This window comes from Camelus dromedarius, chromosome 28 (assembly GCF_036321535.1).
Source record: "Camelus dromedarius isolate mCamDro1 chromosome 28, mCamDro1.pat, whole genome shotgun sequence".
NCBI classification, from domain to species: domain Eukaryota; kingdom Metazoa; phylum Chordata; class Mammalia; order Artiodactyla; family Camelidae; genus Camelus; species Camelus dromedarius.
Window position 1 is genome coordinate 8,925,645 of NC_087463.1, and position 22,078 is coordinate 8,947,722.

Genomic DNA, 22,078 nt, shown 5'->3' on the forward strand with positions numbered 1-22,078 from the left:
CCTGATGTTAAGTCCACAGTAACCCCCTGTCTGATGCCTGGCAAGACACTGCCTCTGGGCCTCAGTTTCCCAGCTGGAAAAAGGGATGTATTCAGGGCTTCTCAGTCGGGGAGTTACTGGGTTTTTTGACAGGATCAATTCTTTCTCCAGATTGTCCTCCACATTGTAAGACATCGAGCACCCCTGGCCTCAGGCCACCAGGTGCCAGTAGTGACCCAGTCACTGTGACAACCAGAAATGCCCCCTTCCTCTCATGTATCACACTCCCCGGGTTGAGAACCACCAGCAAGGGCTCCAAGGTGCCTCCTGGCTCTGAAACACTGGAGGAAGATACCGCCATCGGCAGGTGGAAGGGGGCCTACCCGTAGATGTCCAGGACCCCGATGAAGGAGTGCTGCTTGAGGGAGGTGTGCAGGGCCTTGTTGATGTGCGCCACGATCCAGCCGAACAGCTGGGCGTAGATGTGCTTGGCCAGGGCATTGCGCGCGTTGACCACCTGCTGCAGGGACATGGTCTTGACGTAGGTCTCTGAAGTGGTGACCAGCTTGCGATGGCACAGCCAGTGCTCCATCTGGCCGTGCTCCACCCCCAGCAGTTGGCAGAAGTTGCTTAGGTGCTCGTCCTTGGGCTGGAAGAGACAGGGGAGGAAGGTTCAGGAGGGGCATGAAGGACAGCCCACTGCCACGCCCTCTCCCCTCCTGCCTGGGGAGCGAAGGAGCCCAAAGCCAGGCCTCCCCAGAGCCCCGTTTCATCCCCGCCACTGTTCTAGCCCTCTCATGCCCTCGCTAAGTGACAATTAGGGCCCAAAGAGTGTTGCTCAGACCAATAATACCTGCTAATGACCAAATCATCAGCAGGGCTTTAAAAAAGAACTCTCTTTTCTGGGGCACTCCTCCACTGCCAGCCGGATGCAGAGTACCTGGAGGGGAGGGTTCCCAAGTGAAGGGAGCAGCACGAGAACTGAGAGCTGAGGAATGGATAACCCGTTAAGAATAAGGAGCCAGAAGGCAAAAGTCACAGTGACTGCAGTTTCCATCTGCAGAGTTCCACATGCAGTGCTTCATCCACGGCCCGGAAAGAAGTCCCCACTTACAAACATTACCCTGGATCAGCACCTGGTCTGAGGGCTCGTAAACAGGCCCTGAGCTGAACCCCCTGGACAATGCGGGGCTCTGACGCTGCACGGCCCTAAGCTTCCAAGTAGATGTGCTTTACCTTAACCTCAGTGATACTAACATGTTACTGAACTTACTTACATTCTTAAAGCACTTGCCACTTGGGAAAAAAAGTAAATCAAGGTGGAAAGCTAGGACAAATGACAAAAAAAGGGAACAAATTTTGACCTGGAAAAAACTAGGAGTGCCTCCAGTTTAAGCCCCTTCTCTGTACAGGTAAGAAGCTGAGCCCCAGGGAAGTATAAGAACTTACCCAAGGTACCCAGCTGCCTCTCCCAGCTGCATTTGATCTTGACCCTCATTTACCCCAAAATACCAAACAGATCACCTGGCCTTTGAGTCACTGATAACTAAGTCACCCACTGAGCCCTGTTTCACCCCAGGTGTGAACGTCTCCTGGGTAATCCTTGCTGCCCATTCACGACACCCCACAGAAAACCTGCATTTCACCCAAAGGTTCTTCTTGCCTGTTATTCATTCCTTCATCTAAATCCCCCCAGGAAAGCTGATAACCCAGCCATAAGCCTGCCGGAGAGCTTCATAAATCTGAGTCTTGAAAGGGAGCCCTCTGGAACGTCATGTGCCACCTCCTAATGGCCCTAGATTGCTTGTGGGACTCATTTTCTGATGAGGCTGCCACACAGGCTGTACATGTGGTCTTGTTCAATTAACACAGATAACAGTACCATTTTCACAGGCAATTTTTTCCCTCCTACAGATATTTAAAATCCATCTACCCAAATACACATAATTACAAAATAACAGAATGCCAGAGTAGGGAAGAACCCCCAAGAATCATTAAGGCCAGTGTTTTCCCAGGGTATGGTTTGTGGAGCAATAGTTACAAAGGCCATTAACTGGCTTTATTCAACGAAAGTGGGTGTTGGGCGGGGGTGGGGTGCTGACACCAGGTTAAACACGCTGAACTGGCTTGTTAACGTACCCTGCAAACGCCAAGAGAGGTGCATCACAGAGCATTTCCTGAACTTACTCGACAAAAGACCCTTATCTTCCTAAGAAATGGCCTAGGGTTAAGGTTCCCAGGAAAATATTTGGGAATCATCATTCTAATTCAATCCCCCTTACTTTTCAGATGAGGAAAACGGGGCAAAGCGAGGCTCCCTGACTGTGGCCCAGAGCTCCTAACCAGGCCTGGGGGAGAGTCAGCTTGGGCTGGGTGGGTGTGGACAGGCCCCTGTCTTTTCTCTCGTTCGGCAGGTGAGGTTACCACAGCTACTTCCCCTGGCCAACAGTCTTCCTCTCTGGAAAACAGAAAGCCATATGTGATAGCGTTGAGTGCCTGGGGACAGCTTGGCAGGCAACAGGTTCAGAGGTGGCAAGTGTCCAACTTGTTAATCTGACCTATTTCCAAGAAATTCTCAACTGCTAGGCCTAGCATTGCAGCTAGATTCCCTGTCAGTAATTGGCCCGCTAGCAGCAAACATGACCCCACAGGCTCTTCCTGCTCACTGGCATCTTGCAGGTGAACGCAGTGGAGAAAGGGCCCCAAGTTCTGGAACTTTTTGATGACCACCTGGGACAGGTTCCCATCGGCTGCAGAGAGGCATGGCTCAGCCCTTTATTACCTGCATCTGGCTGTTGATTAAAGGTGCTAGCTGAAACTGATTTCACATCATGCAATTACATCTAAGCTTAATTAAATGATGCTAAATCCATTACAGACAGCCAGCATCATAGGCAGCAGATGAGTTCTGTGGGCCCATATTGCCAAATTCAAGAAACAAATTGCCTCTGGTGTCCAAGTAATTGCACGCTGTTGCATCTCCAAGGTAACTCAGGCAGTCACAGAACACATTTTCATGCTTTAATTAAAAATAAAAACTACCGAGCAGAAGGCACCTTACATCTGGACAGACAGCCTTTCCAGCAGGAGGTCCACCCTAAGTACCCATGGAATAAACCAAAATCCATTTGAGAGGGACTTCCACCAGCAACCGTTTAGTGAAGCATTTTGACAAGCACACTCTGCGTGCCCAGCAACGTGCACTGCTGGGGGCATCAGGCTAGTGGAGGACAGCCCCAGCGGAGGCGCTGACAGCCTCGAGGAGGAAGCAAGACTGGCAGCGGTACAGGGAAAGAATGCTGGCTGGGCCCCGGCCTGACTTTGCCATTAACTGTCATTACGACTTTAGAGACACAGTTTCCACTCTCTGGGCCTGAATCTTCCCAACCCTGTGAAAGGAGAGGGATGCTCGGAAGGTCCACTCTGGCTCTACCAACAGTGATGGTAATAGTCCAGAACTCAATCACGTGAGCCCTGTGCCGAGGCAGGTAAAGTCACCCCCACCCAGATGAGGAAACAGACTCAGAAAGGTAAGTAACGATCAGTAAGTGACAGAACCAGGACTTGAACCCCGGCAGTCCTGCTATAGTTCTCACTCTCAACCAGTTTTCGACACAGCCTCTAACTGGAGAACCATGTAAGACTAGCCTGGACCACGGACCTGTGCTCCAAAGCCTCTGACTTCCTGTCATCTGTAAGAGGAAGGACCTGCTGTGCATGTGGTGTCCAGACCTCTACCTGCCAGGCGTCCTCCTCCTCCTCCCTCACCAGCATCTGTGTCCTCCGTCCACACTTCCGCAAGTGTGCCCTGAGAGCCCACCTTCACACAGTCTTCACACGCACACTCAGTGGGTGCCAGTGTATGTCAGGGCTGGAAGAGTGAGCACAGGAAACATGGTCCTAGGATTTGGTGGGGGAACAGGCGTTGATCAAATAGCACCAATAAACATTCACTTTCCTTGTCACCTGAAGGTCCCCTCAGAGGCTGATGTGGAAGGTCAGCTATAAGAACAGAGAGACACTTCATTCATGAGACCAGTTCTCGGCTTTCCAAAGAGGTCCTGGCCCCACCCCACCCCCAGCCACAGGTGCTCAGGAGCTCACTGCCCTGGTTCTCGTGCGTCACCGTCAACCCCCCATCAGATCTGCTCGTCTGCTCCCGCTTGCATCACCCCTGCGCCCAGGGAGCCTCCATCATCCACCCATCTGCTTACCTACTGCCCACCCACCAAGTGCTGAGCTCAGAGCTGGGTGCTGCTGACAAAAAGTGAGCACAGCAGTTCCTGTTCCCATAGACGCTGGGGTCTCATGAGGAGGAAGACACACAGAGCTAATCACCACATGATAAATGTAAAACTGCAACCATGCTAGGTGATTTGGAGGAGAGAAATGGATGCTGTAAGAATCCATGATGGGGGATGTGACCTTGAGAGAAAGGGGACTATGAGAGGATGGGGTGGAGGCCAAGGGAGTATCTGCCATCTTCCCTGCATTTCACCCGCCTAAATCCAGGACTTTTTCGACACCAATGTTCCTAATCGCACTGTCCCCAATACTGAGCAAAGTATGGTTGCCCTTAGGAACCAAGGGACATTTACAGGGGTGTGGGACCAGGGGACAGCACAGACCCTCCCTGCCTTTCTCATGAGGGGACATGCTCTGTGGGTCCTGAAGACTCAGGCCAGGGGAGTGTCTGGCCTGCACTGGAGGCCCATCCACCACCCCACCAAGGCACCAGGTCCTCCTCTACTCACCTCGATCTGCCTCACAGCATCATCACTGCCAACCGCAGTGCCCTGTGATGCACGCACACACACACACACCCTGTCCCAGGGCACCAAGCACTGCCCAGCTCCAGCATTCCCTCCTTCACGTTGGGCCCAGGCAGGTGAACCTCTCACGAGGTTGCAGACTCCATGCCGAGGATGGCAGCAGCCCTGAGGACCCAGGGACTCCCCCAACCCAAGACTATTTGGCCTTTAGGGGAGATGGATGGGGGTGCGAGAGGGTGGTGAGCTCAGGCAAATGCCAGCTACTGTTCAGGCCTTCCCCTCCCTAAAGGCAGGGCCAGTTTTAACTTCTGATAACCCCTAACCCCACGAACAGTGGGAGGTTAAAAATGTTGGCTCAATTGAAAAAGCATCAGCTTGTGAGCGGCCTGGACTTGCCCATGTTCATATTCTGTAGTACTACCTTCTGTGTTTCCCCAGCACCCCGTTATTGAAATTCCAAGTCCTTGGTAGCAAGAATCATACCTTGCGCATCCCAACACTTAGCCATAAACAGGCACAAAATAGGTCGAAAGTAAACACCTGCAGATTCACTTACTCAAGGTCAGAACAGCAGTGCTAGCCCAACCCGACACGGTTACACCCCAGACAGCACCCAGCACGCTGTCTACACTACTTGTAACTGGCAGCACACCACCCACTTAGACATTTATCTCCCACATATAAGGTACTACATGGGGCACCAGGAAAATAACAGACACCATGAGCATTTATGGAGCACTTCACAGTCTGCAATCCTTTCATACAGATGTCTCAATATTCTGCCCTGCACTGTCCAAATCTTGGCAACTGTTATCATCTGTCCTGTCTACCCACTTAGCGTGTGTAAGCCCCTTGGAGACAGTCACCAGGTATGGTGCCCAACACTCCTTCATTTCCCTGAAGCACAGACCTCGGCCAGGAGCTCAGAAAGAACTCATGCACTGATAACACAGATAGAATTCCACGGACCTCAGGGTACTTAGGAAATCAAACCATCAAAAAGAATTTATTGAATACCTACTAAATTTCCTGCCTTCAGTGATAGGAACTTCATGGCAACTGATTTGAAAAGGATTTGTTCTTCTCAAAAATATCAGCAAGGCAACAGAAGCCATTACCGTTAAGAAGAAATAACCTATGAGTGTCCTCTAAGTGTAAAGACACATTTCAGTTGTATAAACCTGTACGAACAGAGTAAATTGTGTACATTTTATCTCTAGTGCTGGTGTGCAACTTACTGATATACTGCAGGATTCACCATCACGCTCAGCCTGAATCTCCACGTTTCCAAGGTGTAGGATGGAAGCAATTATCTTAAAAATGCTTATCTGATGGGACTCTCTCACTCCTGGAGAAAAAAAGAAAAAGAATGAATGACATTCAATATCCATGGTAGGATAGAAAGGATGTTTTACCCTCTTATTAAAGACTTTAAAAAAAAATAAGGTTTCATTTTCTTTTCTGGGCCAATGAGTCCTAAGATGATGCAGGCTCCCCACCAAGTAATTACCACTCAGGGAATCAGCTCCAAGGGCAAAGGGGCTCCTTAGACTAACAGGGAAATATCCTCATGGTGACTGTCCAGATCGAACCAAATGGGTCACTATCATCGTAACCTCTCCAAGAGCAAAGGAGAGGGAGCAATCATGCAGACCAATTTTGGACTTCATTTCAACCAAACACTTTATGGATGCTTTTATGAGTTTAATAAGAATGGTCATTTATCTGCAGTCATTTTTCTCCCAACATAACATCCTGCAAACATCTGTGACACACATCCGAAGTGCCAACAGAGGGAGAAGAGGAGAAACTTCTCCTAGGGGTGCTGTTATGGGGCTGGCCGGCCAGCTGGCTCCTGACTGTTCCCCACGGGGGCTGCTGTTCATCAGATGATCTGCTCCCTCAGTTACAGACACGCACACCTACTCCAGAACAACTGTGGTAGCAAACATTGGCTGTCAATTCTGTTACTTGTGCAGGTTATCAAAGACGTGGATAATCTCTTAAAATTTATATTTAGCTTTAAGGCATTATCATCTCTTTTTGAACTACAAAATATTTCAGATTTTGAAAAAGGATCCAGAATAATATAATGAATGCCAATCAACCTACCATTCAGTCTACGAGATAATACAATTATCCTCCGGATTCCTCCCCAGATGGAGCTACTTATTTTTAAGGCATTATTTCACTCGGGCTAAAAAAGAGTCAATGACATCTAAATAAATGGGAGTAAAGATGTGTCATGCTAGGATTAAAAACTTTACTCCGATAATCAACAAAGTAGACAACCCAAGTATGAACAGACAAATCAGCTCTAGACTTTAATGTTAGAGGACCTCGTAATTTTCATAGGGGGTCAGGGATTTAATTTTTATTACACAATATTTTCAAAATATACAAATATAAAAAAAAATAACAAATGCCTGTTCTTGCTTCATCACTGTATCCCCAGGGCCTGGCACACAGTAGGTGCTCCTCAGAAACAGGAGCGATAGAATGACTGAATTGATTCTTGCTACACAGAGGCAAGTACTTGCAAATGTCTACAGAAATGTATGCATCATTCAGATATCTGGTTTTATTTCAACTAAAAAAAAAAAAAAAAAACAAAAAAAAAACAGCCAGAGAGTGAACAATTGAGGCATATGTCCTGGTTCAGTGTAACTGAGTAAAGACTGGCAAAAGGAAGAGGCTAAAGCCAGAGGCTGAAACCCAGGACAAGGACAAGACAGTTGTGCATCTGTGTCAGGAGAAAAGCACTGGGCTTTTGATCGGGGTCTGCAGTGCTCTCAAGTGCCATGGAAGGACCAGCCAGGAAGTGGGTGCTGGGGCCATCCATTCACAGGATGAGAGGGACAGATCACTTTCCTCTCCCCTTCGCTTACTCTTAGGAACCAATGCTTTGTCAATTTCCAGAGACCTAACCGCCCTGCAAGGTAGGAATTTAAGCAGTAGATATTGAATGACTGTTGAATCCTAACCGTAGTCAGGATTCCTGCACTATACTGACTAGAAAGTCCCTTCTTAAATACAGGAGTCTCTGAATAAGCAGCGCCTCACTATGGGAAGCAACAAAACAAAATAAAAAAATCAAACACAAAACTGAAGGTGTAAGACAGGGGTTGGCAACCTACGACCTATAGTTTCCATGGCCTGTTTTTGTAAATAAAGTTTTATTAGAACACCACCATGTCTTTCCTTTTACATCTTGTCTATGGCTATGTTTGCACTATGTTGGCAAAGTTCAATAGCTGCTACAGAAATCATATGCCCACAAGGCCCAAAATAGTTACTATCCTGTCCTTTTAGAAGAAGTTTGCCAACCTCTGGAATTAAAAAATGGACATGTTTATTAAAGAGTAGGGAAGATGGCTTATTAAAATGATTAATTTTACAAATTCTGTTTGCTTTGAGAATTAAAGTACCCAGTCTCTTAGAGCCTTGGAGGAAACAACCTTCTCCTTGGATTAGCTCTGCCCAAGGCTCACGCCAGCACCACAGGAGCCTTCTCCTTTCTGGGCAGAATGCTATCCTGCTCAACTTCATGTCTCCTTTAAACCTGCTCCCCAGCTCTGGAGAGTAAAATAGCCATGTGATATTGGGGAAGTCAGGGGTGCTATTATTAATGTGTTACCTCCCAGCTTCACATCTGCCCTTCTTTGCCCTGCTCTGTGGTACTGGAGCTAAACCCTGTCAACACCTCCCCTTCGGTGGCACGTCACACTTGGTCAATAGAGGGCACTGCAAGGACTTGGCAAGGCAAGAGCAACAAGAAGACATTTTCACTCCTAGCTCTGATCCTCCAAGCAACCAGTGTTCATCTTGGAGCCCAGCACCCTCCCAGGTGAGCTCCAGCTGTGTCCTCAGGCTGCTTTGAGAAGTTCTGGTCCCACCACCCCCTGGGGCACTGCAGGCTGCTTATACAGACCAGTGCAGGCCCACACCCTCCGGCAGGTTTCCTCACTACCAGAGGGCTTCCTGATCTCGGGGCAGCCACATCCTCCGAGAAGTGTTCAACATCTCAGCCAGGGGGCAGGGGGCTCTCCTCATCCACAGCTCCTTTACTGGCTGTTCTTCCTCACCCTCGAGGTAGTTCTTTTGCACCTGCTACTTCTGAATCCTTAAAAATCCTCTTATTTAATAGTTAATTACCTACTACTGCTCTTGTGAACAATTATTTACAGTAATTTTTCTCTGTTGGAACAATCAGTGTGGTTTCTGTGTCATTGGTACAAAAGACAAACCATGTCTATTACCAGTTATCCACAGAAGTGAACAGCACTCAGACTTCAGCGCATGAGGTCCTGGGTTTCTTTTTCTCTCCATCTGGAGATCAGGGCGTGTCCTGTTTGGCCATGTTTTATTTGGACACTGGATAAAATTTCCCTGATTCCCAAAGAATCTAAGAAATGCTGCTCTGGGTTGGTCGCATGACTCAGAAGCCCAATGTCTGTCTGTCAGGGAAGGGCTGGGAAAGCACAAGGGCCACCCTGAGCCACTTTGTGGATTTCAGGCTGACTTTCTGGTTGCAGGTCCCAGGAATTTACCACTTCATCTGCCCAGTTAAGCAAGGATTGCCCTCCACCTTACCATTTGGGGCTCTTCTTCCCCAAAACTGGCAGGGGAAAGGGGCAGTTTTCTCCAGCTCTACTGTCCTTTATGTCCCAGAAGGACAGAGTGATCATGTTAAGGATTCTACTGCTAAGCTCTGCATGGGAACAGCAGAAACAGAAATGACACTGTGTGTATGGATGACAGAGCTTCCAGACCCTTACAGTCTGTTTCCGACTTGGAGCCCATGATTGTGGAACATGGGTGGTTTTGGTCCCCAAGGCATGTTCTTTCTGCAAGAAACCCAGACTACACACGAAAAGACAGGCTCTTCTTGGTTTTCCTCCACTGGCATCAATGGCCTGGAGGAGGTGAAGAGGAGTACTCCGCAGTCCTGAGAGATTAACTCTTAAATCCTTACTGTTAAGGAAGGTCAGCAAAGCTCCACGCCTTAAGCTTGGGGGCCCGAGGGTTGGGATGGATAAGAGAGTAAGAAGATATTCACCGAGGGCAAGAGGGCTTCCCCACCAGCTTATGAAAGTTGGCAAGCAAAGTCAGACACTGTCAGGCTTTCTCTCCACCAAACGAACCCTTTCTCCCCACTGCCAGGCCCCTTACCAAGGAGAGTGAAGGCTTGTCGGGTCTTCTCAAAGTCCTCAGCATCATCTACACCCTCGATGGATGTGTCTCCTCCCTGTGAAGTGTAGAAGAAGTCCTCCGCACACGCTGTGGCAGGAGAGGAGAAGGGAGCGTCAGGCATCAAAGGGATGTAGCCCAGTTTGCCACAGACCGTGACCCTTGAGGATTTCTCCTCCCTCAGCAAGCTCTCCCAGACCAGACCGTATTCCCAGCTGAGTGTGCAACCCTTCCAAGTATCATCTTTACTGACATCAGCCAATGGGAGAGAAGACTGAGTAACAACAGACAGAAAATCACACCACACTGACAAAACCTGCTGCTGTCTTTGTTACTTTCACTGATACCTGAAAAACACAGGAACGTAAAAGTCCTGGATAATTCACGTTACAGTTGGATTCACCAGACTTGTTTTTAAAAAGGCTCTGAGACACACAAGGAAAGTGACCCCCACCCTAGAACCAGACCTCCGTGACTGCCAATAAGCTGAGTCTGACAGCCTCATTTGACAAACGAGGGGCAGTGATGTGCCCAAGGGGACATGGTTGGTTTTGTGTTTTGTTTTTCTTTTAAGCTGGGGCACCTTGAGCTACCTCAGCACAGGTACTAGAGCAGGATGAGATTTTCATATGTTTGCTCTCACCTCCCAGCTTCATTCCTCATCAGTCAGGCCCCTGGTAACAGCCTGGGGGACAGCTGGTGACGAGGGGCTCAGTTCTGTCCCAAAATTCAGAGCGGAGGGCAAAAACGCCATCAGCCCCGGGTGGTACATGCACTACAGGGTTTGGAGGTCAGCATATAAGGCTAAAATTCCACCTAATCAAAATTCCCCTCGAAAATCAATTTTCCACAAGACATAGTACAACTCTGTCCAGTGCTTGGTCATTTCTAAGTGTATAATGTCTGATTCTGACAAGATGCTGACACTGGACACTGGCTGTTTCCCTCCTCCTCTGAGAGCACCAGTTAAATGACTTTCTCCCGACCTGGGCGTGGACGGCTGAACGCACTCCACTTGCATAGGCTTAGACGCAGCTTCACTGCAACTCCTGGGCCTCCTTCCATACTTTGTCCTTCCAATTTGAGCTCCCAAGAATTTCTTATCTCTCTTTCCTCCACCGCCCTGGGGCTGACCTTCAGCACCTGTTGTCTGGGGATTGCTGCAACAGACTCTCAACCTGTCTCCCTGCCCCTGTCCCTGCAAACCCTCCGGCAAACCACTGGTAACTCTGATCACACCACTCCCTATTTATAACCCTTTGGAGACACCCTCCTGCTCCATTGCCCTCAAGGCAAAAGGCAAGCATGGTAGAAGGGCGCCACAGGCCTGGTGGTGAAGTGGCCTCCTCCGACTGCTCCAGACTCAGGCTAACCCTTCCCTCCCCCACCTCTACGTCCCAGGCACACCAGTTTCCTCGCTCATTCCTCAGCTCTGTCTCCTGTTCATGCCTCAACGGCCCTGCCTACCTCTCCATCCTGGTCTCCCCCATTTCCCACCTTGGAGTCTATGTTCCAAGCCACCCTGAACGCCAGTTCCTCCTGCCGGTCAAGTCCACGTTACCAGGCCCAGCTACAAAGTGGCAGAACTCAGCCCCAAACCCCAGTCTCACGCAGTCTGAAATACAACCATCAGGCAACACTGCACACAGGAATGAACAGCAGAGCATCGGTCATATTTTATAAGGGAAGGCTTCCTGGAGGAGTAACTTCAACCCACTCTGATGACTGGAGGCACTTGAACTGGGAGAGGAAGGACTTCAGCCCTGAGCTCACTCACAGCTACAGCAGAAGCGAATTTTTAAGAAGCAAGTCACACTAGGTCTTTGTGGCGTGTTTAGATCTTTCATACCTAATCACCCTGCAGGCTCTGGCCCAGAACATGTAACAGCTTCAAAGGTTTAATAAAAGCACCAATTCTTTTTCCTCCTTTACACTCACCTTTCAAAATACCTCATTGGATGATTTTTACAGTGCCCTGGAGAAGACTGAATACAGCTGTCGCTCTGTATCCATAGGGGATCGGTTCCAGGAACCCCACCCCCCAACCCCGCCCAAATACCAAAATTCACAGGTGTTGAAGTCTTACATAAACTCATGTAGCACAGTCAGCCCTCCGCAACCAAGGGTTCCACCACCCATGGACTGAACTTCGGTTGGCTGAATCCACACATGCAGAACCCATGGATATTAAGGGCCAAGTGTGTATTTACTCTCACTTTTCAGCAGGCAAACTGAGGACCAGAGTGCTTGAAGGGGTTGCCCAGGCTCACCCAGTATTTGGCCAGGCCTAGGAGCCCATTCCTTCCCCACCCTAATAAGGAGATGGTTGTTTATCTGTGACATTTCATGACTTAGCCATAAACACAACCTAACTCATTATCAAAAGTATCAGTGGAGTTCTTGCCCACCCAGGGACACACACACAAAAAGTATCAGGGGACACCAGAGTCACTGAGACTCAGAGGACAACACTAAACTCTCATACTGGAGAGGAGGAGGCATTTTCAGCATCTATCAAAGACTTTTCATTGTCAACTGCCTGGGCTCCACTGCCTGATATTCTGAGCCAGGCAGACCACCCCCTCTTCCCTGCTTCCAGTTCCCAAACCCACGCGCCCAGCAGGATAACTTCCTCCTGCAGAGGTTCATCCCTGCAGGGCCACCCTGGTCAGTCACAGCACTCACTACTAAATGATTTTAACCCAATCATCACAATCATCTCCTTTCCTTCTGCTTTAAGATCTGCAATCACTCCTATTAACATCACTCCCCAGACCCTCCTTATAAGACAGACACCCCAGCAGGTTGCAGTCACTCTTCCCCTATTTGCTTAGCCTGCTTGGATCTCAGCTCTCCTTTTAGGCCCATGAAGCCAATCGTCTCATTCCAGAGAGGGATCTCTTGTCCTTCCATTTGGATCTGTTTCTACTTAAAATTCCCAAGGAGATATACACCACAAAATTCCCTATTAACTGGCTCATTGGATCAGGCCAGCGTACAGATGGGGTGTGAAGCCAGTGATGAGAGCAGTGGACCATCAAGGTCACAGCCAAGGGCTTGCACTTCACCTGGGGAGGCTCTACTCTGACCTGTGCAAGGGAAGAGAGAGGTTGTTTATAAAACTGTTATCAGTACACCTATGGAAATGAAAAAGATGAAAGGATTTATGCCTAATTATCTGAAGGCTGCATTTAAGGAAAATGTGGGTCCATTATAACGCTTTTAATCATCATTTATTCACACTGCAATAAATTATTCATTGTACCATTTAAAAAAAAAATCTCATCCTGAAGCCATTTTAACGCAATAGACCACCAACAACGGGGCAGAGGAAAGTATGGATGGACTGTACGCAAAACCGTCCACACCATTCTCAGACAAATGCACAAAACTCCTGCAGGGCCAAGGCGTTTTACAGAGACTTCTGTGCATTTGAACAGCACAGTTTAGGTGAAGAAAAGGGGGAAAGAGGTGAAGCAGGTCTCAGTATTTACTAGGAGCCGCTGGCTTTTCCTTCATTTATTTGACGGTTCCATCCACTTGACCAGGTTATCAGTGGAACTAAATGTCAAGCTTCAGGGCTCATAGCCAATCGGCCCACAAGGCAGAAGACAGCCTCACGCCTGAGCACAAGAGCTTATCAAAGGCTCTTCACTTCATTCCAAGATGCTCTCGGAGGGCACATGCAGGTAAGAAAGCAAGAAATTGATTGAACTGGCTAGTTTTCAACTGCTCCAGCCAGGAGTTCAAGGAGTCGGTATCTCGCTGAAACATGGAGTAAAGTCATTTTTCACCTCAATGCACTTGTGTAAGTGGGGAAAAAAAAAAAGGATTTCTTTCCTATTACCTTAAAGTTACATTTGGGATAAAATGGTCTACATACAGCCAAGATGGACCTTGCCATTATTCATTCATTTTCTATAAAACTGGCCCTGGGAACCAGTTTTCATCTCCCATGGTTGGCCCTGAGAAGTCCAGTTGGGCCCATAGAAGTCCAGGCGCCTTTGACCTGGCTGCCTCCCCGGTCCCTTGTGACTGGAAGCCAATATCAGAGCCCAGCTCAGGGCAGTGCTCATCAGACAAGGCTTGTAACAGTCATTCCTCGTCCCCAAGGAGTTTACGATTTCACTAGGGAGAATCAGAGCTGCGAGCACCGAACAGCCCGAGTACAGTACAAAACCACTGTCATATATGTCATCCAAGGCTTCTTCCCCTGGGACCCAGTTTAAATTTACTTCCCCTGAGCAGCTGTTGACCAACCTCAGCTGTGCTTCACCTTACACACCCTTATCTGTATTGTAAATGCAAGCTAAGCAGGAGCAGGACCCATAACTGCTTAGTTTAATGCTACATCCCCAGTGCCTATCTCGCCTGCAAAGGGTTTGATGAATGAAGGAAGGAACCGAAGCCCAATCGCATGGCACAGGCACTGAATGCTACCGGAACCCACCCGCCAGTGAAGCAGAGTTAAGAAGGCAGACCAAGGTTTGAACTACTTGATGTGTTTTACCTGCCGGGAGCATAGGCTGGAGCGGTCAGAGGTGGATCTGCTGCTGGGCCCTTGAGATGACTAGAATTTGGGTCTGGGACGGCAAAGTCTGAGAAGTCTATTTCTCTTACAGCTGCACAGAGACCAGCTCACCTCTGTCGAGACGCCCAGGTCTTTACACCATCTGCTAGTGCCGGACCTACCCACACCTCCCAAGTATACAGACGACAGGCCAGGGATGGGGGAGCTGCACGGCCCTGGGGTCTGCCTTCATCCCACGCATCAGCGGCTGAGTCAGTCAAGATCCAAGACAAAGCCTTGCACACAGAAGCGGGTGGCTCCAGGCCCCGGGAGGGGGGCTGCGTCAGTGCAGTGTCGAGAGCTAAAGTCCACCAGCTCTTCTTGCTCGGCCCTGGCCTCGACTCCCCTGGCTCCAAAGTCAACAGTCTCAAGGCAAACAGAACTCACTGCGGCCCCTCAGCAAACAGCAAGAGCAGAAACAAAGGGTGATTGGGACCCACTGAAAGGCTGTCTTTTTATCTGACGCGGCAACAAGCTGACTCACCCAGTGGCCCCAGTTGGGAGGCACTTGGGTTGCTCCGCCCCCCCCCCTCCCCCCGCTCAGGAGGGACCAGGGCACGCAGCCGGCCAAGGCTCTGCGGTCCAGTTAAACTCTTCCACGCCCTCCTTACCTTCCGCACGGAGGCCCAGGCTTTACTGATACGCCTCTTGAGCCACCCTGATCTTACTCCTGCTTTATCCTCGCTGTCTTCCTCCTCCTCCTTCTTTTTTTTTGGTCTCAATCCTCAAATATGACTTAAAACATGCTGGCCACAATTAAGTGACGTGCATTAGCCAAATCTCTAGATCCTCATGGTTGGGACACATTTCTTATGATGTAGAGTGAAAACATATTCTTCAAAATAATAATACATGGAAATTCTTTTAAGCCCTGCCAGACACTGTTGCAACCTCTGCCTCTCATCCTCTTAAGTTCTGTGGCTGGCAACCAACTGGGCATGAAGCTCATGGAGGTCTAGGGCACGTGCTCAAGGAAGAGGCAGAGCCACGGACCCACGACAGACAACGCTGAGCCGAGCTCAGACGCGCCGCGTGCCGCAGCTGCAGCCCAGCCCCAAGGATGCGCACGCACGCGGGTACTTACTCAGTGCGAGCTCTTTAAATTCCGGGAGACTGGCAGCAGCACAGAGCTGGTAAAAGATGTGGTAGTTCCTCTCATCCTCTGCCTAAAGGAGGAGAACAGTTAAGCAGTGTTAAGGGCAGTGACCTCCAAGACTGTCCACACGCCCATTCATATTCCAGGGTGCTCTGGGCAACAAAGGTCACCTCTGCCACCTTCAGTTCCCAGCTGCAGATTTTTCAGGGGCCTCCTTCCAACCGGAAGACTTTTACCTCTTGACTTACGCAAAAAACCGGTGTTTTCTATTCCTTCCTCTATAGAACATAGCTGCTAATCCACAAATGATGGGTCAGTCGATGAGCACTTACTCAGATAACCGTACTACCTGCTCAGGTCGAGCAGACTGTAATTTCCCTGCTGCAGGCTCCCCTTCCTCTCGGGGAGACTTGGAACTAAGTAAAAGCTATGACCCTTCCCATCATGTCAGGCTGGGACGGTCAGGAAAGGTCCACGACTTTTGGACCTTGACTGACTGGACAAGGGCCAGACCTGCCTTAAACCGGCAGAGCTATGTGTGTGGGTGGGTGGGTGGGGGTGTTCAGGAGGCCTGAGCAAAGACAACAAGGGCTAGGAAAGCCCACGGGGTGCTCAGGAGAGTCTGGCCAGAGCCACGGCCGGCACATCTGACAGTCCCCGAGAGGGCAAGGAGTAGATGGGAAGGAAAGAACAAAAGGTGAGCACAGAGTAAAGAAGAACTGAGTCACATGAGAAGCAAGAATCCCATTTATTTGAAAAGGAAGCTAAGTAAGTGGCCAAGTAGGTTTTTATTCTTTCAATGTAACTTACCAAATAAGACCCACAGACCCTACATGCCATTCCCCTGATTGTAAGACTCTAAAGTCCACAAGGAAAACAGCTGTCTAATTTGTCACTGTACCTTTAGTGTCCAGCACAGAGCGAACACGTAACAGACAATATATGTTTGTTGACTGAATCAAAAAGCAATGCCCACTGAAAAATATCAATACTGGGTAAAAGATTTTAAGTCTGATACCTATAAATGAATACTTATTAATGGAAAAAAGAGAGCGAGAGAGAGAGAGAAAACCAAAAGAACAAGTCTATCCAAGTCCAGGTTCAAAAGATGAGATGCTCTCCAGGCACAGGGAATTGAACAGGGAGCGAGTGAACATTACCCACGGGAAAAGCACACGAAGGCCAAGCCACACGGCCCACCTGGAAGACCACGCGCGACTTCTCCAACAGGTAGGTCCTCATGTTGGCTCCGATGATGTGGTACCTCTTGTCGAAGCCAATCTGAATGTACTTTCCAAATCGGCTGCTGTTGTCATTGCGAGTGGTTTTAGCATTTCCAATGGCCTGTACAGAACAAATAAACAAACAAAAGGTGTGCACAACAAGGAGAATTTCCTTAAATTTCAGGATTGTGTGCTCGTGGCAGCATCTCTGTTCTCTCCCTCTTCCCTCCTTCCAGAACCTCTCTGCTACTAGGATGGTAATGGGCCAGCTAAAAGAAAATAAAATAGAACTTCACTGTTCTGCTTCCGTTACTCCTAAGGATGGCCAATGAGAGTGATGAGCTGATTGATGGCCTCTTTAAAGAGGACTAACAAGCTGGAAGGTACATCCCATTGATCTTCCTCTCGTCTTCCTTTTTCCTGCCTGGAATGTGTGTGTGATGGCTACAACTGTAGCAATCACCCTGGGACCATGAGGGAAAGGTCTACAGAATCACAGAAACCGCCTCTCTGACACCTTTGTTAACTCTCAAAGAGATAACTAATCCTATGAGTTGATGTCATCACGCATGCCCTTCCAGCACCCACCAACCTCATCATCTCAGTAGAGAGACCTCAGTGCACCCACTTCCCTCCCCAAGAGAGAGCTCTGACCCTTCAAGGCACCATGTGACAAACTACTGTCAGACTTCAAGAAGCTAAGCCTGTCTGAAAAGTGCAAGGATGGCTATATTCCCTAAAATGTGGGTAAAAGTGATCGCTTCCCAGGCCTCCATCATAAGCCAGGCTCCGTTTAGTTTCCCGAAATCCAGACAAGAACCCCAGGAGACAGGCATTATTAACTTTCCTCATGCTCATGGCAAAACTTAGGCTCAGGAAGGGTACGTATTGTGTCCAGGGTCACACGGCTGGGTAATGGCAACACTAAGATATAAATTCAGATGCACCTGAGTCCAAAGTCTGTTCATTCCATTCATAATCCTTTTCAAACTCTCCAAACTCACCACCAGCCAGGAGCTGCCACATATGTGAGTAACTTCTCACATCTCCAACAGCAGGTCAAATTAAAGAATAAAGACAAAGATATTAATCCTCACCTTTATCTCATAAGAAGTTGGGGAGCAGGGGAGCCTTTCAGAGATGGCAGGAACCAACTCATTACTCTGAAAACCAGTAAACAGGGAATCAAACATCTACCCTAACTTTCCCATGTAAACTATCAGGGTAACTAGTTGGCGAGGAGGAGTTTCTCTTCCTAGACTTCTTCCAGCTAATAAATGCAAGAGGAAAAATAGAATGAGAACGTCACCACTTTGTAACTCCTGATGAATTAACAGATCTGGGCATAAGCAATGGCTGCTGACATTGCAGGAAGATGGCCAGATATTCTGTCTGTCGGGATGGGAACACACACCACCACCAACAAAGGGTTCTTGGCTTAAAAAAAAAAAAAAAAAATCAATCCTAAATCTAATCAAGCCTCTAAATTTTACTACTCTTTTTTTACAGGAAACACAGTGGACAAAGGAACACATTAACATCAGGAGGATGCAATCAGCAAAGGTCAATGTGTATAAAATTCTAAAGCATTATCTAGTTTCAACCAAAAATTCAAATTTTTGTGATTTGTAAAATGGCAACAAGAACCTTTATCATACCTGAGGCCACTTCCTGTGATAGCTTAGAGAAAGCCTGCCCACAGTCCAAGGACCACTGCCAAAAGATCTATCCTCCTCACCTCACGAGGATGCTCTGAGAAGTGACATAAGGGACCTACAGGGACTTTGAGAGCACAGAGTGGTACCCACAAAGGGATGAGGCTGCTTGTGCTATTACTACCAAGCCCATCAACTCCACTCTGGGCATGAAGAACTTCCAACTTCTGTGTGTGTGTGAAGGACCTTGTAAACCACTGCTAGATTGTTTGTCTGTTTATTAGAGAACATTTTGATGCCTTGAGTAAAGCAAGTCCAGCTGTTCTAAACGATAAAAAAAAAAACCAAAAACCAAAAAAAAAAACCCAGACTCTGACACTCTCTGAGTCCACAGTCCAACAAAAGAGACAGGTATGAAGCAAATAGTTAAAATTTGAAAAACCAACAAACGCCGTGTGCAGGAAATTCATGGAAGAAACTCACGTGACCAACAAACAGAAGATACTCAACCTCAGCAGAAATCAGAGAAATACAGACTGAAATGACAGTTCAGAGTGGCAACAACAAAGAACTCTGATACTATGAAATGACGATGAGGACGTGACAGAAAAGGAGCTCTCACACACCACTGGTCCAGGTGTAAACTGCAACAGTCATTCTTAAGAACAACTGGGCATACCTAGTAAAACTGAACATACACACACCTAACAATCAGCAAGTCTACTTCCAGATATCACCTAGAGAAACTCACATAAGTGCACAAGGGGGTGTGCAAAAGAATATTTAACGCAGACTGTATTTAACAATAAAAAATACAATCTAAACGCCTACCAGTAGGGGGAACAGATAGATAAAAGTGGCATATTCCTACAGTGGGATGTTATAAATCCGTTCAACTAACAAGAGCATGATGCACAGACAAATAAAATACTGGGAGAAAAGCAAGTTGTAAATGGTTGATAGAATATGATACCATTTGTGTATGATAGAACTACCTTCTTTCTGGTTTACGCATACACAAATATGCAGCAATACAAAAATGGACCAGAACAAATCATCTCAGTACGACTGGGATTATACAGTAAGATACATATCAACTAGCGTGGAAACAGAGAAGGGAGTAATTAGCCAGTCCCAGCAGAATGAGAAAGGCTTTAAGTGGAAATTGAAGTGGATCTTAAAGGGTGAGTAGAGTTTTACCATGCGGAAGTAAAAGGGGTTTTATTTGCAAATACAGCAGAGCAAAGGGACAGGGGTATGCTGAGAGAACGAACCAGTGCAGGACGGCTTGAGTGTGTTGTAACAGGAGAGGAGACAAGAGCAGAGGGGATCAGCAGGATACGTCGGGGGCAGATTCTTGTATGAGCAGGTTAACACCTATAGGCCTTCTTGTTTCTTTAGCTTAAAAAAAGGTCAAACACTGAAAACTACATAGTGACTGGACTTGGTTTCTACTGATTTTGCTCACTGTATCCCAGCCCCCTTTCCTTCTCCAAGGATGAGGGCAGTTTCTGGGGCTCCTGGAATTGTATACCTGCAGACTCCAGTCACCCTAAGAAGCCCCTGTGGGCTGGATGCGGATTCTGTCCCTGCTCTAACAGCCTCTTCATTAGCAATGTCTTTTTAATCAGTGCAGCCCTGTGGACCAGTCACTCCCAGGATGCTGACAAGCTCTTATGCAGAATGGGGTCAGAGAGCTCTAGCTTGGTGCTGACAGTGAATCATCCCAACCCACTCCAGCCAATCCCAGTCCACCCTCACGTCGCCTTTAATTCACACGACTGCCACTTAGCGCAGCCCACTGGGAATCCTGCCTCCTCAGACAGCCCTCAGCGCTCCATCTCCCCACGCGGCACCTGCAGTGGCTGGGCTGCAGAACTAATGAGGTGGTGATGCGACCATAATGGATGGCTTCGTTGGGAGGTGCCATCCTTCCCCGGGACAGGGCCAGAGTAATCAGTGATCAGTTGTGCCCTGATTAAGACCTGCCTTGTATTGGCTATCATCCTCTGAGGAGCCACAAAGCTGACTGGGCTTCCTGACGCACGGGCCCAAGTTAGACTCTGAACTTGGGAAAAGTTGGGTTTGTCTGGGCAGTGCAGAAGCTGCTTTCAGCTGCTTTCTCTGCTTGGCAACACTCTGATTCCACCCAGACCTCCTCCTGGCAATAACTCTTCCTTTCCATGTTCACGTCCAATGTTTTTCTCAAGTCTAACACTTAAAAACAGCTCAAGGGATAGTCTCTATGATAACAAAGTTCTTTACCTGACAGAATGAGCCTTCCGGACCTACCCAAATAGTTTCCAAAGTACCAGTTTGCACAATTGTAAAAACGTAATGCTTTGAGCCCAAATCACTGTAGCATTTGTTTACACAACATCATGTAAGATTAGGCTGGTTCACGTACATACCCCTCCTCTAGGGGTGTGCATGCTGCTCTCACATTTCTCGCATGCCTCCCCAGCAGTCCAACAGCCTACCCAGGCCACAATGGGTACTGAAAACATTAGAGCATTTCAGACGACTGCCATTTAAAAGGCATCCCCAAAGCAGAGACCCGAACGGCCAGGTGCACACCAAGGTTCACAGCAGCGTTATTCACACTACCCAAAAGGTGGAAACAACCCGACGATCCACCAACAGAGGAATGGATAAACAAAAAGTGGTACATACCTGCAACAAAATATTATGCAGCCAGAAAAAGAAACAAAGTACTGATGCAGGCTGCAACACGGGTGACCCCTGAAAATACTACGCTCTGTGAAATCAGCCTGACGCTAAAGAACTTATGTTGTATGGTTCCACTTACATGAGGGGCCTAGAAGAGGCCTAGAAATTAGAATAGAGGCTACCAGAGGCTGAGTGGAGGGGAGACCAGGATGTCACTGTTCAGTGGGTACTGAGTTTCTGTTGTTGGGATGACGAAAAAATTCTGGAAATGGACAGTGGTAATGGTTGCACTCAACTGTACACTTAAAATGGTAAGTTAATATGGTAAGTTTTATATTATGTATGTTTTTTACCAGGACAAAATGATAAAATTTTAAAAATCATTCCCCTTGTGTCTCGTACCTGTTTAATAATGCAGTGATTCTGTCTCACTAATTTCCCATCTTGACTAACAAGAACTGTCTTCAGTCACCACAGATCAAGCAGGTTTCTTACTGTCTCTGATTTGCCCAGAATAACTAATTTTCACTTTACCTCCAAAAAAAGAGGCACTCCGTGTCTTTGCAATCTTACTACCTAAAAGATGAACTGAGTCTTGAAACTCAGGGGCAAAGAAGAAGCTGAAATCCTGGTTTCACTCCTATTTGAGATGAAACATGATGCTAACTGTAGAGTGCTGTCTTAATGCTTTCATAAGTGCAATAGATGGTCCAAGGAAGGTGGCCTCCTGAATCAAGGCAATGGCCAGGCCCCCATCTCGGGGCTCAGGATAAATGCTGTGAGCAAAGAGGCTCCCAACTAAATGTCTGACAATAGGGAGTTAACTAATAGTAAAGACATCTATTAATGTGTGTTTATAGCCAGTAAGTTTATAAAAAGCATAATGGTAGAAGAACAAGGCTTATACCATAATATTCAGTGAA

The 22,078-nt window shown here is 47.9% G+C and overlaps 1 protein-coding gene across 3 annotated transcripts in view; it reads right to left on the minus strand.

The window, feature by feature from the left end:
- The window catches only part of MYO5B (myosin VB), a 293,346-nt gene that overhangs the window by 102,197 nt on the left and 169,071 nt on the right, over positions 1-22,078 (minus strand). For all 3 annotated transcript variants that reach the window (XM_031441933.2, XM_064480330.1, XM_064480331.1), the window contains exons 6-10: positions 16,808-16,951; positions 15,596-15,677; positions 9,924-10,031; positions 5,990-6,099; positions 363-628 (exon numbers count right to left, since the gene is read on the minus strand). In XM_031441933.2, the coding sequence (XP_031297793.2) occupies positions 363-628; positions 5,990-6,099; positions 9,924-10,031; positions 15,596-15,677; positions 16,808-16,951 (710 nt within the window). The remainder of the gene's footprint in view (positions 1-362; positions 629-5,989; positions 6,100-9,923; positions 10,032-15,595; positions 15,678-16,807; positions 16,952-22,078) is intronic.